This window comes from Pseudopodoces humilis, chromosome 5, assembly GCF_049639895.1.
Source record: "Pseudopodoces humilis isolate 2021_Gansu_Grassland_sample_001 chromosome 5, ASM4963989v1, whole genome shotgun sequence".
Classification (NCBI taxonomy): Eukaryota; Metazoa; Chordata; class Aves; order Passeriformes; family Paridae; genus Pseudopodoces; species Pseudopodoces humilis.
This window is the reverse complement of record NC_142204.1, coordinates 32,816,967-32,836,793: the sequence shown is the minus strand read 5'-3', so window position 1 is coordinate 32,836,793 and position 19,827 is coordinate 32,816,967. Positions and strand designations below refer to the sequence as shown.

General features: G+C 37.9%; 1 protein-coding gene across 1 annotated transcript; it reads left to right on the top strand.

Moving 5' to 3' along the window:
* The first annotated feature begins 1,370 nt into the window (after positions 1-1,370).
* Positions 1,371-19,446, top strand: ALX1 (ALX homeobox 1). Its single transcript, XM_005519402.3, has 4 exons — positions 1,371-1,723; positions 3,920-4,224; positions 7,843-7,971; positions 19,126-19,446. The coding sequence occupies exons 1-4, from the start codon at positions 1,492-1,494 to the stop codon at positions 19,444-19,446; spliced, it is 987 nt and encodes a 328-aa protein (XP_005519459.1). The 5' UTR covers positions 1,371-1,491.
* Positions 19,447-19,827: the final 381 nt, after the last annotated feature.

Genomic DNA, 19,827 nt, shown 5'->3' with positions numbered 1-19,827 from the left:
GAAAATAACGAATTAGAGACCAGCTGAAGAAGGAAGAGGAGCTGCCTGCCGGGAAATATGCTGGACCCGAACTGGCCTTCCCTTCACCTTTGACTGGGTTCACAGGAAGGGTCTCTAAGCCGCTCCGCAGCCCCGGCTGGCCAGTGTTGCCCCGGTACTTCAACCACTCATTAAAGCCTCGCTTCTTCTCCCCTCCCCGCCCCAGCGGGGGAAGGGCCCACCGAACTGGGCTCTAAAATAGCCTCAGTAGAAAAGGCACGCGCGGGCCTGGGATGCTGAGATCTCATCTGAAGTGATTGCAATCTCGGGTTTTCTTTACTTCACCGAGTACTCTTTTCACGAGGAAATACGGAAGATCTTTTCTGTAATTCGTGCCTTTTCGAAATCGTCCACTATTTCTCTGGCCTGCGCTTTATAGCTCATCAATGTGCGAAAGGACCAAGGAATTCAACACTTCAAAGCTCACACTTCGGGTGAAAACCGTCCGCTTTCCCAATATCCATAGGAATGCATGCATACATGGCTTATTTATTTTTCTTTTTATTACCGAAGACTTAAAAAAATACTTTCATTTAGAAACAGTATTGTTTTTTAATGATAATGTTTCAGGAGATCTAAAATAAGGTCCGTTTTAACCACTCTGCACAGACGCACGCACCCCCTCAATCCCAAACACACACACAGAGGCAGACTGGTTGAGATCTGTTTCACAGCAGACAAGTTCTCTTCTAGGCCAGTTTCTGATGTGAGAGAGTTCTAGTTTTAAGTTTCTCTGTTTTCCATCCCCTCTACAAAAACAACTGCCTATAATATTTCTTTCTCTGTTTAACTCCAGGACAAAACTTCTGAGCTGTTTAATAAAAAAGGAACACCGGCTCTTAATTTTACAGCTTCAGAGAACAGGACTGCACCTACCGACATATCAGTCAAATCGATTAAAGAAGATCCTTTAGTTGAGGGTATGTGCCCCTGAAATTACCTCACTCTAAGCCTCTCAGGGAGCTTGGGGGAGAGGGAGGGAAGCAAGGGATTACTCTTTCCAGGATCCCTGGAGAAATGAGAATAGGTTGCAGAGGGGAAATGTCCTTTTTATTTGTCCTCCCTCCCCTCTCTCCCTCCCTTTCTCCCCTCACCCTCCCCGAATGCTTGTGTGTGTCTGTCTGAAACAGATCTGTCTGTCGAAAACGGGCCTGGAACTCCCTCCTGTGTTGGGATTAGGTCTTGGGGGACCTGGGGTGGAGTTAGACTTGCTTAATTTCATATTCATTAGAAATGGGAGGTTGCACAAGAAGTCCTGCTGAGCTTCAAGATATAAGAGCAACTTCGGGTTCCCCTTTCAAGACAAGACAAATCAAAGGCTCAGAGGCAAAACAGCTCCCTGAGCACTGAACGCCTCTTCCTCCCTCCTTCCTTCCCTCCCATCCACTCACTCTCCCTCCCTTGCTCGCAGTCCAGCCTCTGTCTAGGGAAGAGGCTCTCAAACAGCCTTAGATGATTATGGATTTTCTGAGCGAGAAGTTTGCCCTGAAGAGCCAGCCGAGCAAGAACAGTGACTTTTATATGGGAGCAGGAGGCAGTTTGGAGCACGTTATGGAAACTTTGGACAATGAGTCCTTTTATAGCAAAACGTCAGGCAGCAAATGCGTACAGGCCTTCAACCCTCTGCAGAGAGCTGAGCATCATGTGAGGCTGGAGAGGACATCACCCTGCCAGGACAACAGCGGTGAGTCGTCATCCCAGGGTTATTCTCCCTCCTGGGGATGTACGGGGGAGGGCAGGGAGAGACCAAAGGCAGCTGTGCAGCCGTGGGCATGCGAGGAGCTGTCAGGTCGTAGTAAAATAAAAATAACAGTAACAATACTACTGTTATAATTCTGCTACCACTTCTACTAAAAAGAATTCCGGGAGAAGGCAAACTCCTGCTTTGAAGAGCTCTTTTTATTTCGGTGCAGCCCTTCAGCTACTGCCTTCCCCACCGACCCCGGCCCGGGTCCCCCGGCTGGCCGAGAGCGCGGCTCGGGCACAGCCCGCGGGGGGACCGGCGGGTCCCGGAGAGCGCTGCGGGGCACGGCCGCCCCCCGGTACCCTCGGTACCCCCGGTATCCCCGGTACCCCCGGTACCCTGGCCACCCCCTGACCGGCCCCTGCTCGCCCTCCGGCCGCTCCCCTGCCACCCCCGGCCCCGCTGCGAGCCGCGGCGTTTTCACCAGCGAACAGCCGGGAAAAAGCATCGCCGGATGTCGGCGGGACCCCGGACACGGCCGGCGCTCCGGTGCCGACCCAGGGAGGGAATCGCTCCGTTATCTTTGCTTCCCTCAAATATCGTCCTGCGATGGGAGCTGGGCTCTCTGCCGTGTTACCAAACGATGAGTAGAGGTGATTCTTCCCAAAACCACGTCGCTCTTCCGAAGAATAGTGTTAAACATTTTATCAAGTATTCAAATTTTCTCTCTCATAGGCAAGGATAATGTTGGATATTTCCTTTTTAAAACATTTAAGATATTCCTCATTATTCCAACATGATGAAAATCGCTATAGAAAGAAATTTTAAAAATGATTTCATAGAAAAATTGGAAAGCATGGTTAAGATAGCTGCGTTAAGAAGACTAGCAATATCATGTTTTTTGACTTCATATAGTCGTTGAATTATATATTTTTTGAGAAAGTTCTTTTATTTGTATGAAAAAAATTGTAAGAAATACTGATGGATTTCTTCAAGTGTGATTTAGAACAGAAAAACCTACAGAAAATTGATTTATACATTGGAGCTTTTCTTAATTAGCTAATTTATTGTGTGCCTCGAGGGCTTTGGGGCATTTCCTATCTATGTATGCGTTGATGGTAAGTATCTAAAAATTGTGTTTCATTACAATCATCTCAAATTGAAAGAAAAGAAATTACCGAGAAAGTTAGAAAATCTCAAAGCAAGCTTATTATGTTACACAGAATCTTTGTAAGTTTTAATTTCTATAGAGTTTGAGTCTTTTTCCCACCTTTTTCTTAGAAAAGAAAAAGAGGGTTTTTTTAATTCTTTAATTTATCTCATTACTTTTTCCAGTAGTATGTGATAAGTTAAAAATAGAAAATGTTTTAATTTCTTATTAAGGAGCTACTGGGGATTATTTCTTATCTCTGCCACTCAAGTTTTACCTAAAGACAAATAGTTCCTGCAATCCTTTTACAAAGTACATGAAACAATCTCTTTTAATAGGTTGACATTTTGCAGAAATGCCCTGTATTTTATAACTGTAACAAACCTCATTGGAAACAATTCCACTTCACAAACCCAAAAGAAGGTATATGGAATTTATTAAATTTTAAGAGTGAATTTAATTTTTGGTTTCATTTGCTTTTTGATTTGTCAGTTTACAGCTATTAAGTTTGCTTCACTGTTAGTTTGTATTTTCATAGAAATAGAGGTTTTTACATTTGCTTCCAAGTTTAAAGGCACATTTGTCAATAGCTTTGTGCCTCTTCTATGGAAATCTGTTTTGGGCTAAGGTTCCTTATCTGTACAACTCTAGCTGATGCTGATTTCATGGGTTGTTAACTACTTTAGCGGCAGTAGCAGCAGAGTGAAAATGCCCAAGTCTCTTGTACAGTCTCCTTACTCTGTAACTTATTTCTCTACTCTGTAATGTTATATAGTATTATATAAATGTAACTTATTACTACTTTGTAAGTTTTCAGATGATATTTTCAAATGTACGTCTCAGTTAAAATTCAATGTGATTTCGTAATTTTATTCTGTCTGTAGTTAATATAGCAAATTCCTCTTCCATGATCTCATATAGAAATAACACCACCACGATGGAATCTTGTTCCTTGTGAAACTGTTTTATATGAGCTCCTGAATCTAAACACCTCTCCTTCCCCCTTGATCATTTATTAACCAGCTGTTAACCCACCTTGTGTACAGTGAACTACGGGATTACTAAAGTGGAAGGACAGCCTCTTCACACAGAGCTGAGCAGGCCCATGGACAATTGCAACAATCTCAGGATGTCTCCAGTGAAAGGGCTGCAGGAGAAGGGGGACCTGGATGAACTTGGTGATAAGTGTGACAGCAATGTCTCCAGCAGTAAGAAGAGGAGGCACAGAACAACTTTCACCAGTTTGCAGCTGGAGGAACTGGAGAAAGTATTCCAGAAAACTCACTACCCTGATGTCTATGTAAGAGAACAGCTAGCTCTGAGAACAGAGCTCACTGAGGCCAGAGTCCAGGTAGGAACCAGATTTCAGCATTTCTATGGCAAATTGTGCATTGTAGGAATGAGTAAATTACACTCTTGGGGATTGTACAAAAGCTCTTGAAGCTCAAGTAAACAGCTTGTTTTGCCTCATTTCTTTATGGACACGAGCTGTTGTGCTGTAGTGCTAAAATAACTTATTTTTTAAATAGCTTGTGTTGCAGTTCTGATCACTTGTTTAAAGGATCGAAAGCAACATCAATAGTAAAGCTGTCTTGATTTCTTGTAAAATTCCAGGCAGTGAAAACATAAATTGTTATGTGTAAAGATTCCACTAAAGACTTGTCGTTCAGACTGATGACAATGCAGAACTCAGATGCAGAGGATTCTATGTGTGTTATGGCATCAAAATTACAGTCTAAACAGTAATCAAATTCCTTGCTTCTATCCAAAGAGAGTGCAGCGAAACAGCCCATACATAAATGTGTATAAATATCTATATACCTATATTTACATAGATATGCATGTGTGTGTGGTTTTTTTGCCTGTATAAAACAAGAACATAATCCTTGTATCTTTTTTTGTATGGAATTATCTTAGAAATCATAAAATTAGGAGGTACAGTTTCTGGTTTTTAAACTTTCATAACTGATGAATAATGTTACTCTAGTTTTTGGAACGAAACACACTGGTGACCACATAGTACATTATTTGAGTATTGTAACTGCATACAAATGTGATCCATTCAGTATGTGCTCATACAGTAATCCCAATAATATTTATGGCTTTTGATGTACAATGGTGAGAAAAGAAGCTAAATATCCAGGAAATGCAGTCTTTCCCTTGTTTAGACGCCCTCTATTAGAAGAAGATGTGAGCCACATTTTGCAAGTTCATCTTAATTTTAGATATCTTCCTTGTTCTGGTAATAATCATTATTTCAATTTAAAGAATAACAGTCCTGTTGATTCTTATAGACTGGTATTAATTTTTAAAATTTAGTGACTTGAATATGATAACAACTTCACAACTTGTAATTAAATACATACTCACACATGCAGATAGAGAAATAGACGTCAGTGCACATGCATACAAACTGAAATTAAATCAGAAACACTTTCAGAAAGAAAGTCAGCTAATTAATTTTGTAAAGAAGTGTTCTCTTCATGTCTCTTCAAGCAGGCACCACATTTGCTGTTGCCATCAGAAAACAGGGTCCAAAACTGTGTGTCTGGTTACAACGATGTGATAGCAGCAATGCCAATGGAATTTGTTTCTGTGGCTTTTAACTCTTTAGGCTCTGCACAATCCCTCTCCTGAATTTGGTACAGCTTTCCAAGTATGACTTGCGTTCATTGGGATTTAGTCTTGACTTAAAAGAAAGAAGGTAGCATAATGTTAAAACACTGTTCTAACAAACGCATAATTCTGGAATACGGAGAACTACTTCATGAGAAAATTAATAGTGAGAACAGGGAGGGGAAAATTGAACTAAAGTGTGTCACCTGACTTTTTATCACATTTTTTTTCTAAGATTTAGAGGCTTCACATGGTAAGAGTATTAAAAATAAGACAGAAAATGAAAAATTTATGTCTATATCAGGCTTTCACAGAGTATCTATTTCTATTTTATTTAAACATGTTCTTACCATTCTTAAAAGATAACTGATCTCTGCATTTCTCATATGCTAAATATGAAAGGACACGTTGATCATTTCTATCCAGAGTAACAAGAGTATTCCATCACAAGATTAAGCAATTTGCAAGGCCTTACGTCATTAAAGGCAAGCATCTGGCAATTCAAGGATAACAAGCAGCAGATTTCTACATTTCTTTGTGGAGGCAAATGGTTACTTTATCTCTGCCAAGAGTAAGTTTCTAGTAAAGTGGTGTAAACAGAAACATTTTGAGGGATTGTCAAAGGAAAAAAATATGTGCTTTTTCTCATTTAATTCTATGAATTCAAGCAAATTGTTTGATTTAGTGTAGCAGAGTGATCAGCTGGATACCTTACCCACAGTTCCCTTCACCACTATTTCATCAACATCCAATTTAATATTTGTCCTGCACACATGTGGAGAGAGCCAACCTGAACCTAATTTATCTAAGTTGTTCTCTTTCCTGCTGCATGTCAGTTCAGTAATTGGTACCCATTTTGAGAAGACTGTCGAGGTCTTTTTTCAAGGAAAAAACTTCAGGACTAAATTTCCTTATTTTGTCCTTGATGCCTCCTGTGGAGACAGGAGATTTTTTTCTTCCCTTCCTTTTTCTTTTTGCTGAAGCTCAGGCATCATAAATAACACAAATTTACCACCAAGGTTCCTAACAATATATTCTCAGGAGTTATATACATCAGCCTTGCTTTCATTGCTGAATCTTTTATAAGATTGCACATAATACATCTGCCACTAGTCCTTGAGAATGAAAATGAGCAAAATTATGCCCTGATTGTTTAAGCAGTATCAAAACACAATTGAGCTCTCCAAAGATCTAAGCAAGAATCAAATTATAAACCAAACAGTGTTTTTTTGCATATCCCACAATATGGAATTAGAAATTTAATACATATTTCCTCAAAATACAGCAAATATGTATTAAAAAACCCATTCATGTATATATATATATATATATATATATATATATATACATACATCAAAATGAATTAGTGATCAATTTAGCAGGATGACTAACTAATGCCATTGTTTCCTTTACAAAAAGTAATGGTTCAGTTAAAACTATGACTTCTTGAAAAAGTCTCAGTGAGCTTGCTTACACCAGAACAATAATGTCTGGTTGGATATTACTGTTATACAGTGTTACTTTTCTTTGCAATCCCCTTTATTCATCAGGATAATTCCTAACCAGTTCAAAGTAAACTGTCTGAAAGACAAAAAGAAATTATTAAGACCATGGGACAATGACAGTTATCAGTAACAGAAAGAAATGGATGTATAACGGGTTTTTGATATAATAGTTGACACTCAAAATATTACAGAACAAACCAGGGAGTATAAAGAAATTCAAGCAAAAAGTCCAAATTATTCCATAGTCTAAAGTGCAATTCTTTTGTCTTCCATTATAAGAAACAGATATCACCTAACACCAATGTGAACAAAAATTTACAATAATTCAAAAACTGTCTGTGACATGGTGACTTTTTATTATCTTCCTGGCCTTTTAAACTTCCTTAAAAGAACTTTTCCTGCTGAGGAGACTACTGTCCTTGTGCCAATTTTTTCCTGCCTTTTTTTTTCCTTCACTTGATAAAGATTATGGCCACATTTGGTAGGCAGATAATGGCTAGTCATAGCAAATCAGTAGGCATGGGGATTTAAGAGAATGCTTCTTTACTTGCTACAGGCTGATCTTTCTCAGGTTGGTTTTTTTTTGTTTGTTTGTTTGGGGTTTTGTGGGTTTTTTGAGATAATATAAATGAAACAATATGTACATTTAAAATAGCTAGCAAAAGTTAAGAAGGTGTGACATTTGCAAGATTGAAACAGTAAAAAATTAATTTTCAGGTGGAAAACTTCCCTTTTGTAGATAAACAGAAATTTTCAAAGCCACTGTCCAAAACCTCATATTTTCCTAAAACCCTTTGCACAGGATATAATTTTTTTTACCCTGATGACTCTTTCCTTGTATACTATAGGTTTGGTTTCAGAATCGAAGAGCAAAATGGAGAAAAAGAGAACGCTATGGTCAGATCCAGCAAGCTAAGAGCCACTTTGCTGCCACCTATGATATATCTGTTCTTCCAAGGACTGACAGCTACCCTCAGGTATGGTAAAGACCAAGCAATACTTTGGTTCTACATTTAGCAGCCATCTAAACAACTCTGGTTTTGTATGCTTTTCTAGGATGAGGTAGAAACTATCTGATCTCTAGCTTCCTTCTGATGTGTTAAACATGCACCATTTCTTTATGGACCTCAACAGACCATTAAATAGAACCAATCTCCTACTAGCATGAAACTGTAGTATAGCCATGAAGAATCAGAACTGCATGTATATTGCTGTGGGAGAGAGGCAGAGGGACAGGACAGCTTTCTCAGACCATTGTGTTTGATTTTTTTTATTTATTTTTATTTTTTCAGTTCCCTGTTAGTAAATAATAAGTTATACTGTGTAATAAGGTCATAATCTTCTGTCTCTGTTCTTCAGTCCTTTGGTTTACTGCTTTACCTAACTCTCTGCTTTTGTCTCCTTGCTTGCTTTAGCACATTGAACATTTTTATTCTGGATCCATTTTTTTTCTTGTCTCTGGCTTCACATTGCCTTTACCACATAATTAATTAAAAAAGCATCATACAAAGCAAAAATTCTTGCATGGTTCCCTTCCACTTCTGGTGTTCTGGTGCTCCTCAGCTTCATTAGGTAGCGGGGTCTCTGCCAACCTTAGGAATATGCTCATATTCTATGTGAGCTTGTTTTGGTCATGCTCTAAATTGGCTGGATGAAGAGTTCCTCAGGGAAGAGTGGCTGGAAGTTGTCCCAGCAGAGAAGGGCCTGTGGGCACTGGTTGACAGCAGCTGAACATGAGCCAGCGTTTGCCCAGGTGGCCAAGAAGGCAAATGTCATCCTGGCCTGGACCAGGGCAGGGATTGTCCCCCTGTGCTTGGCAGTGGTGAGGCCACACCTCGAGTGCTGTGTCCAGTTCTGGGCCCTTCACTATGAAAAGGACATGGAGGGGCTGGAGCGAGTCCAGAGAAGGACAATGGAGCTGGGGAAGGGCCTGGAGCACACATACTACGAGAAGCAGCTGAGGGAGCTGGGCTTCTTTGCCTGGAGATGCATAAGGGTGATAAGGAGGTGCATAAGGGTGATAAGGTCTCCCTTATCACTCTCTTCAACTGCATGAAATGAGATTGTAGCAAGATGGGCCTTGTCTCTTCTCCCAGGGAACAAGTGACAGGTCAAGAGGATATAACCTCAAGCTGAGCCAAGGGAGGTTCAGGTCAGACATCAGGAAGAATTTTTTCACTGAAATGGTGGTTAAACACCGGGATGGCGGAGTCACCATCCCTAGAAGTGCTCAAGAATTGACTGGAAATGACAATTAGTGCTATGCTCTAATATATCATGGCGGTGTTTGGTCAAATGTTGGACCTAATGATCTTGGAGATCTTTTCTTAGTGATTCTATGAATGTGATTGGCTATGAACCAGGGGTCATGTGTCATCTACTCAGTTTAACATGCTTTACCTCTGAGGAGGTTGCATGTTACTGGGTTTGGTGCCTGGGCCAGAGCTGGCTTGTGTTCCAGCAGCTCAGAACATGGACACAACCATCTCATCTGAGGTGCCGCTTGTAAGTCTGCCTGGCTTTGTTTTAAAAGGTAGCAGGGCAATAACCCAAATTGCATTAGCAACTGCTGCATGACTGTGTGTTTAGGTGGACACAGTCTTAGGTTTTCACAAAAACATAGACATGCATTCACTCACAGATCTCATTCAAGGTGGTCAATTCTCCTTGGAGGTTTTTCTGACTTACCTATAGCATCACAACAAGTGATACAAGGAACAGTGCTGAAGTTTTGGGATTTCTAGACTAAATTTGTATCTGCCAGCTTATCTTGTATTTTTAGTAGGATTCCATCTACATATTTTCCTAAATGACGAATGTTTCATTAGTATAAGATAATGGAATTATATAAGTCATTTGTAAGCACTTAAAATGATTGTCCTAAAATTAATGTTTTTCGAAAACCTCACATTTCTTAACTATATGATAATAAGATCTATAAAATTCTAACAAATTAAAATATCTATTCCATAGTTTCAGATTGTTAAAAAGATTAATTCACTGCATTTCTGTTTATATTTTTGCCAAAAAAATATCTGCTAGACAGATAACACAACTAAGCTTCAGCCTGACAAATATTTCCATCACTAATTAATAGATTCTTAACAACAGAAGATTGAAATGCAAATGCTGGCCCCATAATCTTAGATTAAGCATCTCTGAAATTTCTGTATAGAAATACAAGACGTGTACTCATTCACAAACACGAATGCGACGTGCTCACCTACAGCCACAGACTAACAGACTGCAGGTAAACAGAGACACAAATGTGTGATCGAGTCTGGTCACCTGCATGAGAACGCTGTGTTGTGCTGTTCTGTACTTCAAGAACAGCAGCAAGGAGCTAAATGAAGGTGTGAGTGCACTTTGCATTCGCTGTTTGAGCTGAGTGGTTGCATGCATAGCTTGGCTACATGACAAAAACAAGGTAGCTTGATCATCAGAGAAAAAGTTGGCTACTTTTCTGTATATGAGTAGGTATCCAGGCAATTATCACAGAACACTTAATAAAAATACATGTTCTTGCTGATGTGGTGGCGATCCTTCATAGTTTTCACGTAAAACCACAACTTTATCATACATATAACATTTCCAGTGAGAATGCCTGAGACAATGAAAATCTGTTTTAAAAACAATGACTACTAACATCACTGCATTCAAATATTTTGAACTAGATGTCCATTAGTAAGTGCTTCATTTATGGAAAATAAATATACAGCACCTGATTTGCTATAAATTCATCAATCTTTCCCACAACTCAGGCAGAAAAGGTATTTAAAATTGTTTTATTGTAATGTTGTAAATTGATTTCCCCAACAATTCCTTTATTTCATTGTGGCTAATGTAAGAAAAGAAAACAAATATTCTTTTTCCTTTATTTTTATTCATGTACCACAACCACCACAGGCACTTCTCTTGTGACAATAGGTAAATATTAAACAAGCTTTTCCATACTTTTAAATAAATAGTTTTTCTTGTGGATTGTAGAGCACAGATCACTAGCGCTTATTTAAGAATCACAGAGAAAAACAGACTCCCTGTTGCTGGAAAAAAATATAGGTTGAATGTTGAAGAACAATGAAATCAAGCTGAGAAATTTACAGCTTTATGGCAGAAAGAGCAGGAACAAATATGAATTTCTGGTGTGCATTATAAGGATTTGCAGCCTGCAGATTTTCTGTTTTGAGTCCAACCATGCATATGTTGAGAAAACACATCTCGGTTGCATTCCAGCAGAAGCATCAGTCTCTTGCAGTCAACAGAGGGTGCCATGGAGACTTCTGCTTAGTCTCCTCACCAATTATCTTCATCAAATACAAATTTAGAACATAATGCTGCTAGGCATTGTGTGACTTCATAAACCTGAAGGTTTTTCCTGTAGGAAAATGAATCTTTCAACTCATTTCAGACAGAAGGTTGGCTCTGAATCAGAGAAAGGTTGAGATTGGAAGTGACCTCTGAAGGTGGTCTGGTCCAACGTCTGTCTCTATAATCCAGGCTAATTTTGCTACTAAATTCCACATCTTTATCTTCACAATAATAACAATTTATATTATTTTTTGGTAGTTCATAATTCTTTGCTTTGCTCTTTCAGTCTAACGTTAATTATTTTTACAGTATATTGATTTCAGATGTTGGTTGCTATTTTTTTGGTTTTTTTTTGTTTGTTTGTTGTGCTTTTTTTTTTGTTGTTTGTTTTTTAATTGCTCATCTACCTGCCAAGAAATAGAAAGTCTCCGAAACTGGACAAATTCTGCATGCATATATTTTCCATTAATTATACGGTCAAAACCTGGGTTACAGAGGAGGGCCGTTTGTACAACATTCTAGAACAACCACGTCTTATTCAGATGTTTTTTTCAAGGCTTTAAAAACATTATGCTGAAAATCAGATTTTTCTAGGAAAAATTTATGCACAGTGATTTTTATTTATTTTAGTAAAAGTTTTCAGTTTCATTAGTTTCAGTGTTTGAACTTCAAGGTTCTCTTGTAGATGCAACACGTGGTCTAACTCGTCTTAAGTGCACTCAGGAGTACACATATCTTAGACAGTTTTAGCTTAACTAGCAATAGCCTACTGATGATATGAAAGTGAAGATGGAACATCTTAACATCAGCTGGGAAATTAATGCAGATGCCCTTCATGGGGAAGTTTACTTCATTTCACTGGGGTGAATGTCAGTAAATAAGCCATAGTTAATTTGGTCACTTAAATACAGTGTAGGGTGTTATTAAATATGTCTCAGGATATCTGAGACACTGTTGAAGTGTTGATGAACAGGATTTAAAAGAAGGATCTATCCTTCATCTTAGGCAGTCGTGGCCAGATAAGTATTAGACATTTGTGTTTAGGAAACTTAACCAAAGGGACTTTTATACCAGACACGGATTCCCTTTACAGCTGTCAAAAATCTGATTGATTGAATTTTTTATTCCTAAAACGTAAGGTGTAAAATAGGTGAGATGATCTCTAAGCATTTTTTATTCTGATACCTGGTTCATCTGCAGTCATCTGTAGTTATCTTACACAGATGTTTAAGTGATATGTTGGAAGAGGAACAATAAAAAGTCTCTTTAGCTCTATTCTTCTCTTACCTTATTGGTCTTTATTTGACTCCTTCTGCCACCCTGTGTTAGTGGGAAGGCTCCTGTTACAAAGGGTACTTGATCTCATCAGATTCAAGGATTACCTATGAGAACTAACAAGAAAACCTGAGACAAAATTTCATTCTACCCCCTCCTTATTTGCGCATGCAAGAGCCTATGCTATTATCACACAGACTTCCAGCTTTCCCTGTGTGAATTAAACTGATAAAGCTGTTGTCTTTATAAATAAGTGCATCAGTATGTAAATAAACATTAAATTGTATTACTGAAAAGCTGATAAAAAAGGTCAACATTTTTCTCCCAGATAGGCTCTTTCTTTGCATCTTTCCTCCTTTTTCCTTGTTCTTTGAATCATGTTCATTTGTTGTAATTTTTCTTCTGAAGTTCTTTTAAAAAGATTAATTTTGTCACACCACCCTACTTTACCTCTTAATATCACATGTAAAATGTTTGTGTTTTTTAAAAATTTTGTTGAAAATGCAGGGAAGACTTGGAGAGGATTGAATTTAATTTTTTGTTTCAATTGAAAAAACTCAATATAGTGCAGGTGGCAATCCTAAGACAACAAAGGCTTTTCCAAAGTATGGGAACAGGAGTGATATAGAAGTTCTAGAAAGAAATGAAAATGTTGAAATCTCAGAAACAGAAGGAAGAGGCTGAAGTTTGCATTCCATCCACCAGAATGATAAATCAAATTAATATGTTGAACAGCATGGCATCACATGATGTGTTGGCAGTCAAAGAGTGTAGAAGTGGTATCAGCATACATGTGTTAAGTACTAAGTCCTTGGATAATCATTATAGCCTTAGTACATATGGCTAATCCTCATTAGCAATAATCAAAGTTACATGCTCCAATTAAATGTTCATATGGAATGTATTAGACGCCACATGTTATATGACTTAAAATTTCTTTTAACTGTAGTAGACATATAAATGACAGTTAATCACAATAGTTCATTAAGGCAATGGGTACACTGATTAAGCAGGAGTGGATGTGGCAGACATATCTGAGCTAGCTTCAAAGAGGTTTTATCACACACTCACGTGTCTAGCTGTGACAGCATGGAGCTCGGGCTGAGCCACCACCTGCATGGTGTGTGTCCTGCTGCTTGTGTGCTCACTTGCCTGGCTGTGGCTGATCTTCCAACAAGAGTGAAGTGACACTTCTAATCTTTCTGCGTGGTGTCTGCTCCACACAAAATAGCTTTTGCACTGCACTTTTATTTTTTCTTGGTAATAAACCACCACTGTATGTGGTCCTTCTCCTAGTCTCAACATCCAGTTTGTTGCTCTGTGGGGTTTTTGTGTGACACATGTATTTTTTAAAGTGTGAATGACTTTACTGGGGCTTAATTTTATGGCAAATTCTCTCTTTTTTTTTTTTTTCTAAGATACACAACACTTTTAATAGTATTTTTCAAAGCATAAAATATTGTCTTTAACTGTATCATAGAGTTGGAATATTATTAATCCATATTGGAGCTGGCCTCAAGATTGCAGTAGAGAGAATTTACAGTTTACAAAACATCCCTACAAGAGTAAAAGCTTGATGGCTTTTCAAATCCTACATTATTTTGAAGCCTAGCAGACTTGTTTAAATGTAGAATCTAATGGTCCAATTTTTATTTTGTTCACCATGTGTAAGGCAAATGTGAACTGAAGGTGTCAATCATGTATTTTAAATCTGTATCATTAAATTTCTCACTAACATGCTCTAATTAGCATTTAATTTATATCTGAAAATTGTGTGCTGCATCTCTCTCATACCTGAGTCCAATACAGTACAGGTGATCTTCACATGTGCACTGGTCACATTGCAACAGCTCCTACAAAATGATCACAAATTAAAACACTGAGAAGTGTTTAGTCTAGATAGAAATGCAAAAATACAATGAGAGTGGTGAAACACTGGGACAAGTTGCCCATAGAAATTAATGAAGCCCTGCAGCTGGAGTGACTCAAAACACGGGTGGTTGGGGCTTGAGTAACCTTATCTAAATTTGAGAGTAGCTGCAAGCAAGGGTTTAGAAAAATAATCCCAGAGGATCTTTTCAGTTTAAGTTATTCTGAGAATCTACAAGCTTGGGAAGTACAAGAAAATTTCTGCCTGTATTTTGGACATTCTAAAGGGCAACCCAGAAAAAAAAAAAAAGTGGAAAGTTACAGAAAAAATTAATTGAGCTGATGGAACAGGAATGACCAACAGATACAAGATGTGAACTATAGTGGTTTTGAGCAGTGTAACAGCTATTTCATTTAGTCTTCCAAAAGTAGCTCCTTGTGCTAGCACAGATCTGATATTTCTGTCAGTGCAAGGAGAGGAGTATTTAAAAATTTAGCAAATCAGTCTGACACTCACATATTTTCTATAATTACATAAATCCTTAACTCTTCATTTAGTGCCACTTTTGTTTTCCACAGAGTAAATGTGCAGTTTCTAATTACTTACTAGTGTAATTATAGTAACATTCATTACATATAACATTTATTATGTAATATAAGAATAACATCTCTTGATATCTAGAGATATTAAAAGATTAGAATTTTGTATCCCATGTGAAACACTAGAACAGGTGCATTCAAGCAGAAGTTGTGTGTGCTCACAGGGCTGTCTGCTGGAGATGGTCTCTAGTCTGGATAGGCAGGTGACAGAAATAACACATGTCAAAAGTTTGGTGATGGGAGAACAAAGCTAGGGAAGTGATAGTAAAATTCCCAGGAAAAAATTTGATCTTTGAGCTTATGTGATTTTCCCAGGGGCTGTATAAAAAGGCTGAAGCTCAGGGAGTTTGAAAGTTTATCATAAAGAAAAGCGATGAAACCAAGCGGGATGACCAATTACCTCAGCTAGTTTTCCTCTACAGTGTCTAACAGAAGAAGGTCATGTGCCCAGGAAATCATATCATAACCATGTTAACAACCATAACTCTCCAGTTATGTTCTTGTCACAGCTATGAAATCCTATTTCTTTTTCTATCAGGAAGGGTGTGTGTCCATGTGCATGCATGTATAAAACATACAGTAGGTAAATATATTGAAGGGCTCTGGTAATTTCATGGTAACCACAAGAGCAAAGCTCAAGTTGTTTGTGATGTTAACAGAAACCAGAGATGTGCTGTATGTATGGCCTCATTCACAGTCTTTGAATTGCCTTTTATATAGTTCATGGATCACACAAGGTTTTAAGAGGAAAAATATTTTCTTTAAATTCATGTACATAATGTCGCTTTTCCTTCTAACATACCAGAAGAAGTTCTCATCATTTTGACTTATTGTGAAAAGTTACTGTATTTATTTTTAATACAGGAATACCTTCTGCCCCTTAATTTCACTACAAGATATTTATGTTGTAAATACTTGTAAAGAAATGAAAATTTAATATCAAATGTGAAGTCACCCCACTAACTAAAATGAATAGAAAATTGATATGACTGAAACATTGTTTTGGAAAGCATAACTGCCTCATGAGAGAAGATGTAAAGATTTTCTAGAGTTTTTTGGCATTCCTGAAGTTGTTTAATAATTTGAATTCCTTTCTCTAAGGAAGAAACCTAGGGCACTCCTTTAAAAGTTTTAGAAATTAATAGCTTGTTCATATGTTTCTTTAAAAAGACATTGGCATATTTTAGGATTTGCAGCTGGATTATGTTCTCATTTACACCTGTGCAATCTCAGTGAATCTAAATTGAAGGACATTTGTCTAGGATAAAAATATCAGGAAAATTGGTGGTACTAAACTTAGTTTACTGCAAACCAAACTACTCGAAATATGGAAAGAAGGAGTGATTTTGTGATTCCTCCAGACCACATAGTTTATTGGGCACTTTCTAACTGAGCCTCTGAACCTTTTGAAGACTTCCCATCATGACTGTATTAAAGGTAAACTTGTTCATGTTTGTATTTAAACATATCTTTTTTGAAAATTCCTCCCATAATTATATCTGTGCTGTATGGGTGACTGCAGCATTTGCCATAGCATTTCTTGGAAAGAAATTTCAGTATGTCAGATAAAAAAGACTTTGTTGCATGTAAGTTAGCTTTGGAGATTATGAGCTCCTTCAGAAACAGCTCATGTATTAGACACTGCGTAAATTAACCAGTTTGTCCCTGGGGAAATTTGTCTGATTATATATCAAAACTTGCTCAGGTAGGTTAATTAAGGAGTTATGAAGCAGCTGGGAACTATGTTAAAGTGTAGAGAGTCTCCCATGGGCTGGCGTTTGAGTCTTCTGAAAAGTGATTATGGGAGGAGGCAACTGGAAAGTTCTGAAACTTTTTTCCTCATGTAGACTTCAGGAGGCTCACAAGGAGGAGGAAAAAATCTTCCATATCTATCCTCAGACACCTTACTCCCTCCATTGCCTCCCAACAGGCCACCTAAAATATGCAGGAGCAGAAGCCTGAGGTGTGCCCAGCTCTGTGGATGTATGTGTGTGCGTGGAAGGGCACGTCCATGACTGTGTGGAACCATAGCTGCATGCATGCATGACTGTGTGAACAAGCTGGAAAGACCCAGAGTTTGGGGAGATGTGTTGCTACCATGATTTTTCCCCAGGCTTTTGTAGGAAACAGGAATGGAGAATTTACTGGATTATTTTTTTGATGCTGGGATTCCCAAGGAGCCTGGATTAGTTGTCAGCTCCTGATGACCTTGCTAATACAACTGTTTAAAATGTAAACTTTGAAAATAAGACTATTTCATCCTTCCTATCTGCACTAGGTCTCTAGCTAGATGAGTTCAGTGAACTATAACTTATCGCTTCAGCTATTGTGTTGGTGGTTTGGTGGGTATGTGCTGTTGCAAAGTGATAGGGCAATGGGAGAAAAAACAACTCATCAGCCTTAGAAACATGTTTTCATTTTGTGTGTGTGTATGTGTATGTCTGTCATAATTCATTACTTCCCCTGACCTCTACTTTGGCAGAAAAAAATCACTCAGCTAGAGAGATAACCTTTATATCTTAAAGTCAAAATTCCTTTGTCTATGGATTCGGAATGTGAATGTAAAATTAAGTTTGAAGTGGGAATTCACTTTTCAGTGCTAACTGAAGAGTAATTGAGTTACTCCAACATATCACAGGGAACAAAGACATGTGGGCTCAATCGTTGTGCATCAGGGCAAGGATACACTGAACAGACTACACATTTTAGAGTGAAGACAAATTTAGCAAAGGAAAACAAGTAGGAAATGATATAGTTACTGGCTGACAACATCTGTACTGGGAATGGGGGCTAAAAATGCCTTGCCTGATGTTATTTATACATAAAAAAAATACCAACATTCAGAAAAGATATATAGATACAAGTGGAGAAGACATACAAAGCTGTATATTGTATATATATATATATGTATATATATATATATGGTGTATATACACCATATATATGGTGTGTGCAAATGAGGAGTGACTGAGGAAGTTTGAGTATGTCAGAAATTATATCATATACATGTAGTACTGATAGAGAGAAAGTAGACAGTTTGGAAAAACAGAAGGGCAGCTGCTGAGTGTGAAGTTTGATCAAATCAAAGTGAATAGAGCAGGAATGAAAGACCATGCAGTCGGAGATAACAAGAGTTGACTTATGTTAGGTCTTAAAAATCTTCCTATCTGTTCATCTAGTAACAAACAAGTGAAAAGTACTTATCCATAAATAGTATCTATACATAGATGGTAGAAGGCCTGAGACTCAGAATGAAGCTTTAAGTGACTGCCAAGTATAGAAAGGATTATACATCAAAGCTTGAATACATGGTTACTCCAGACATTGCTAGCAACCACAATGTTTGTGTCCTAGTCTGTCATGCAACGTTTTCCAGGGATGCACAATGCAGCTTGTTAAGGCTGAGTGCTGAAACAGAAATGCCCTCAAAGCATAATTTCACATAAAAAATCATGAAAAGAAATATTATGTCAAATCTATCTTTGAAAAATATTTACGAAAAGGTTTTGAACGCATTATCAGTAATTCCTGTTTTTTAGGGTTTAATTTCTTTTAAAGTAATTATGCAAGGCTTCTCATTATTAAATTTTTCAAATACTTGTTGGGCTTTGTCTCTTGAGAAATCCAAACTAGTTTGTTTTGTTCACCCTTTTCCTACCATTACAGTGGGATTTCTAATGAGGAGAAGCATTTATGTTGAAAACATCTATGATCTTGTACACTCTTTTGACACCCTTTCTCTGATGTCAGTTGTGTGTTTCTATTAATTTTATTTACTGGTTGGGCTGATGGCATCCTAAGGTTCAAGAGTAGACATCATATGTGGAGCCACAGGGCAAATGGATGACAAAATAAGGAATGTGACTCATCAGCCCTTGCTTGATTGAGTGAACAATCTTGTATTTTGACTCGTGTGATCTCTTCATACACTTTTCTAACATGATTGCAGAGAACTTGTTAAATACTTGCTGCTTGTTTCAGAGGAGAACTAATTGTGTATGAAGGAGAGCAAACCAAGCATTGCAGAAAACAAAAGATGGACTATCTAAGTTTAATTGTATTCATTTTATGTGTTCCAGATTCAGAACAATCTGTGGGCAGGGAATGCTGCCAGTGGTTCTGTGGTTACCTCCTGCATGCTGCCACGAGATACATCCTCCTGTATGACACCTTACTCCCATTCACCCCGGACAGATTCTGGCTACACAGGCTTTTCAAACCACCAGAATCAATTCAGCCACATGCCCCTCAATAATTTTTTCACTGACTCGTTGCTTTCTGGGGCAACCAATGGACATGCTTTTGAAACCAAGCCAGAGTTTGAAAGGAGGTCCTCCAGCATTGCAGTTCTACGGATGAAAGCCAAAGAGCATGCTGCCAATATTTCCTGGGCCATGTAATATAGCAGTACCCTCTCTCAATTTCTTCTTTTTTTTTTTTTTAAAGCAAACTAAAACCATTTTTATTTCCCATATTTAAAGGGAACAACAATAAGCTGCTGTGTGTGGAATGCTAGAAATCACAATATACACGATGTCTGCTTAAAGAAATGCAATATAATATTTAACAATAAACCAAGAATAAACCAAATAGATTTACCATGCATCAAGCTCAACAAGCCCTCTTTGTTCTGCTTTTTATATATGTTTTGTTGTACCAGTTGATGAAATATGATTATAGAATCTACAAAAAAAAAAAAAAAATAAAACTACTAAGAAAATGTGTCTCCTCCATGGTTTTTAGCAGCCCTGTATAAAAAAATTGTGCCTTACAAATGAATA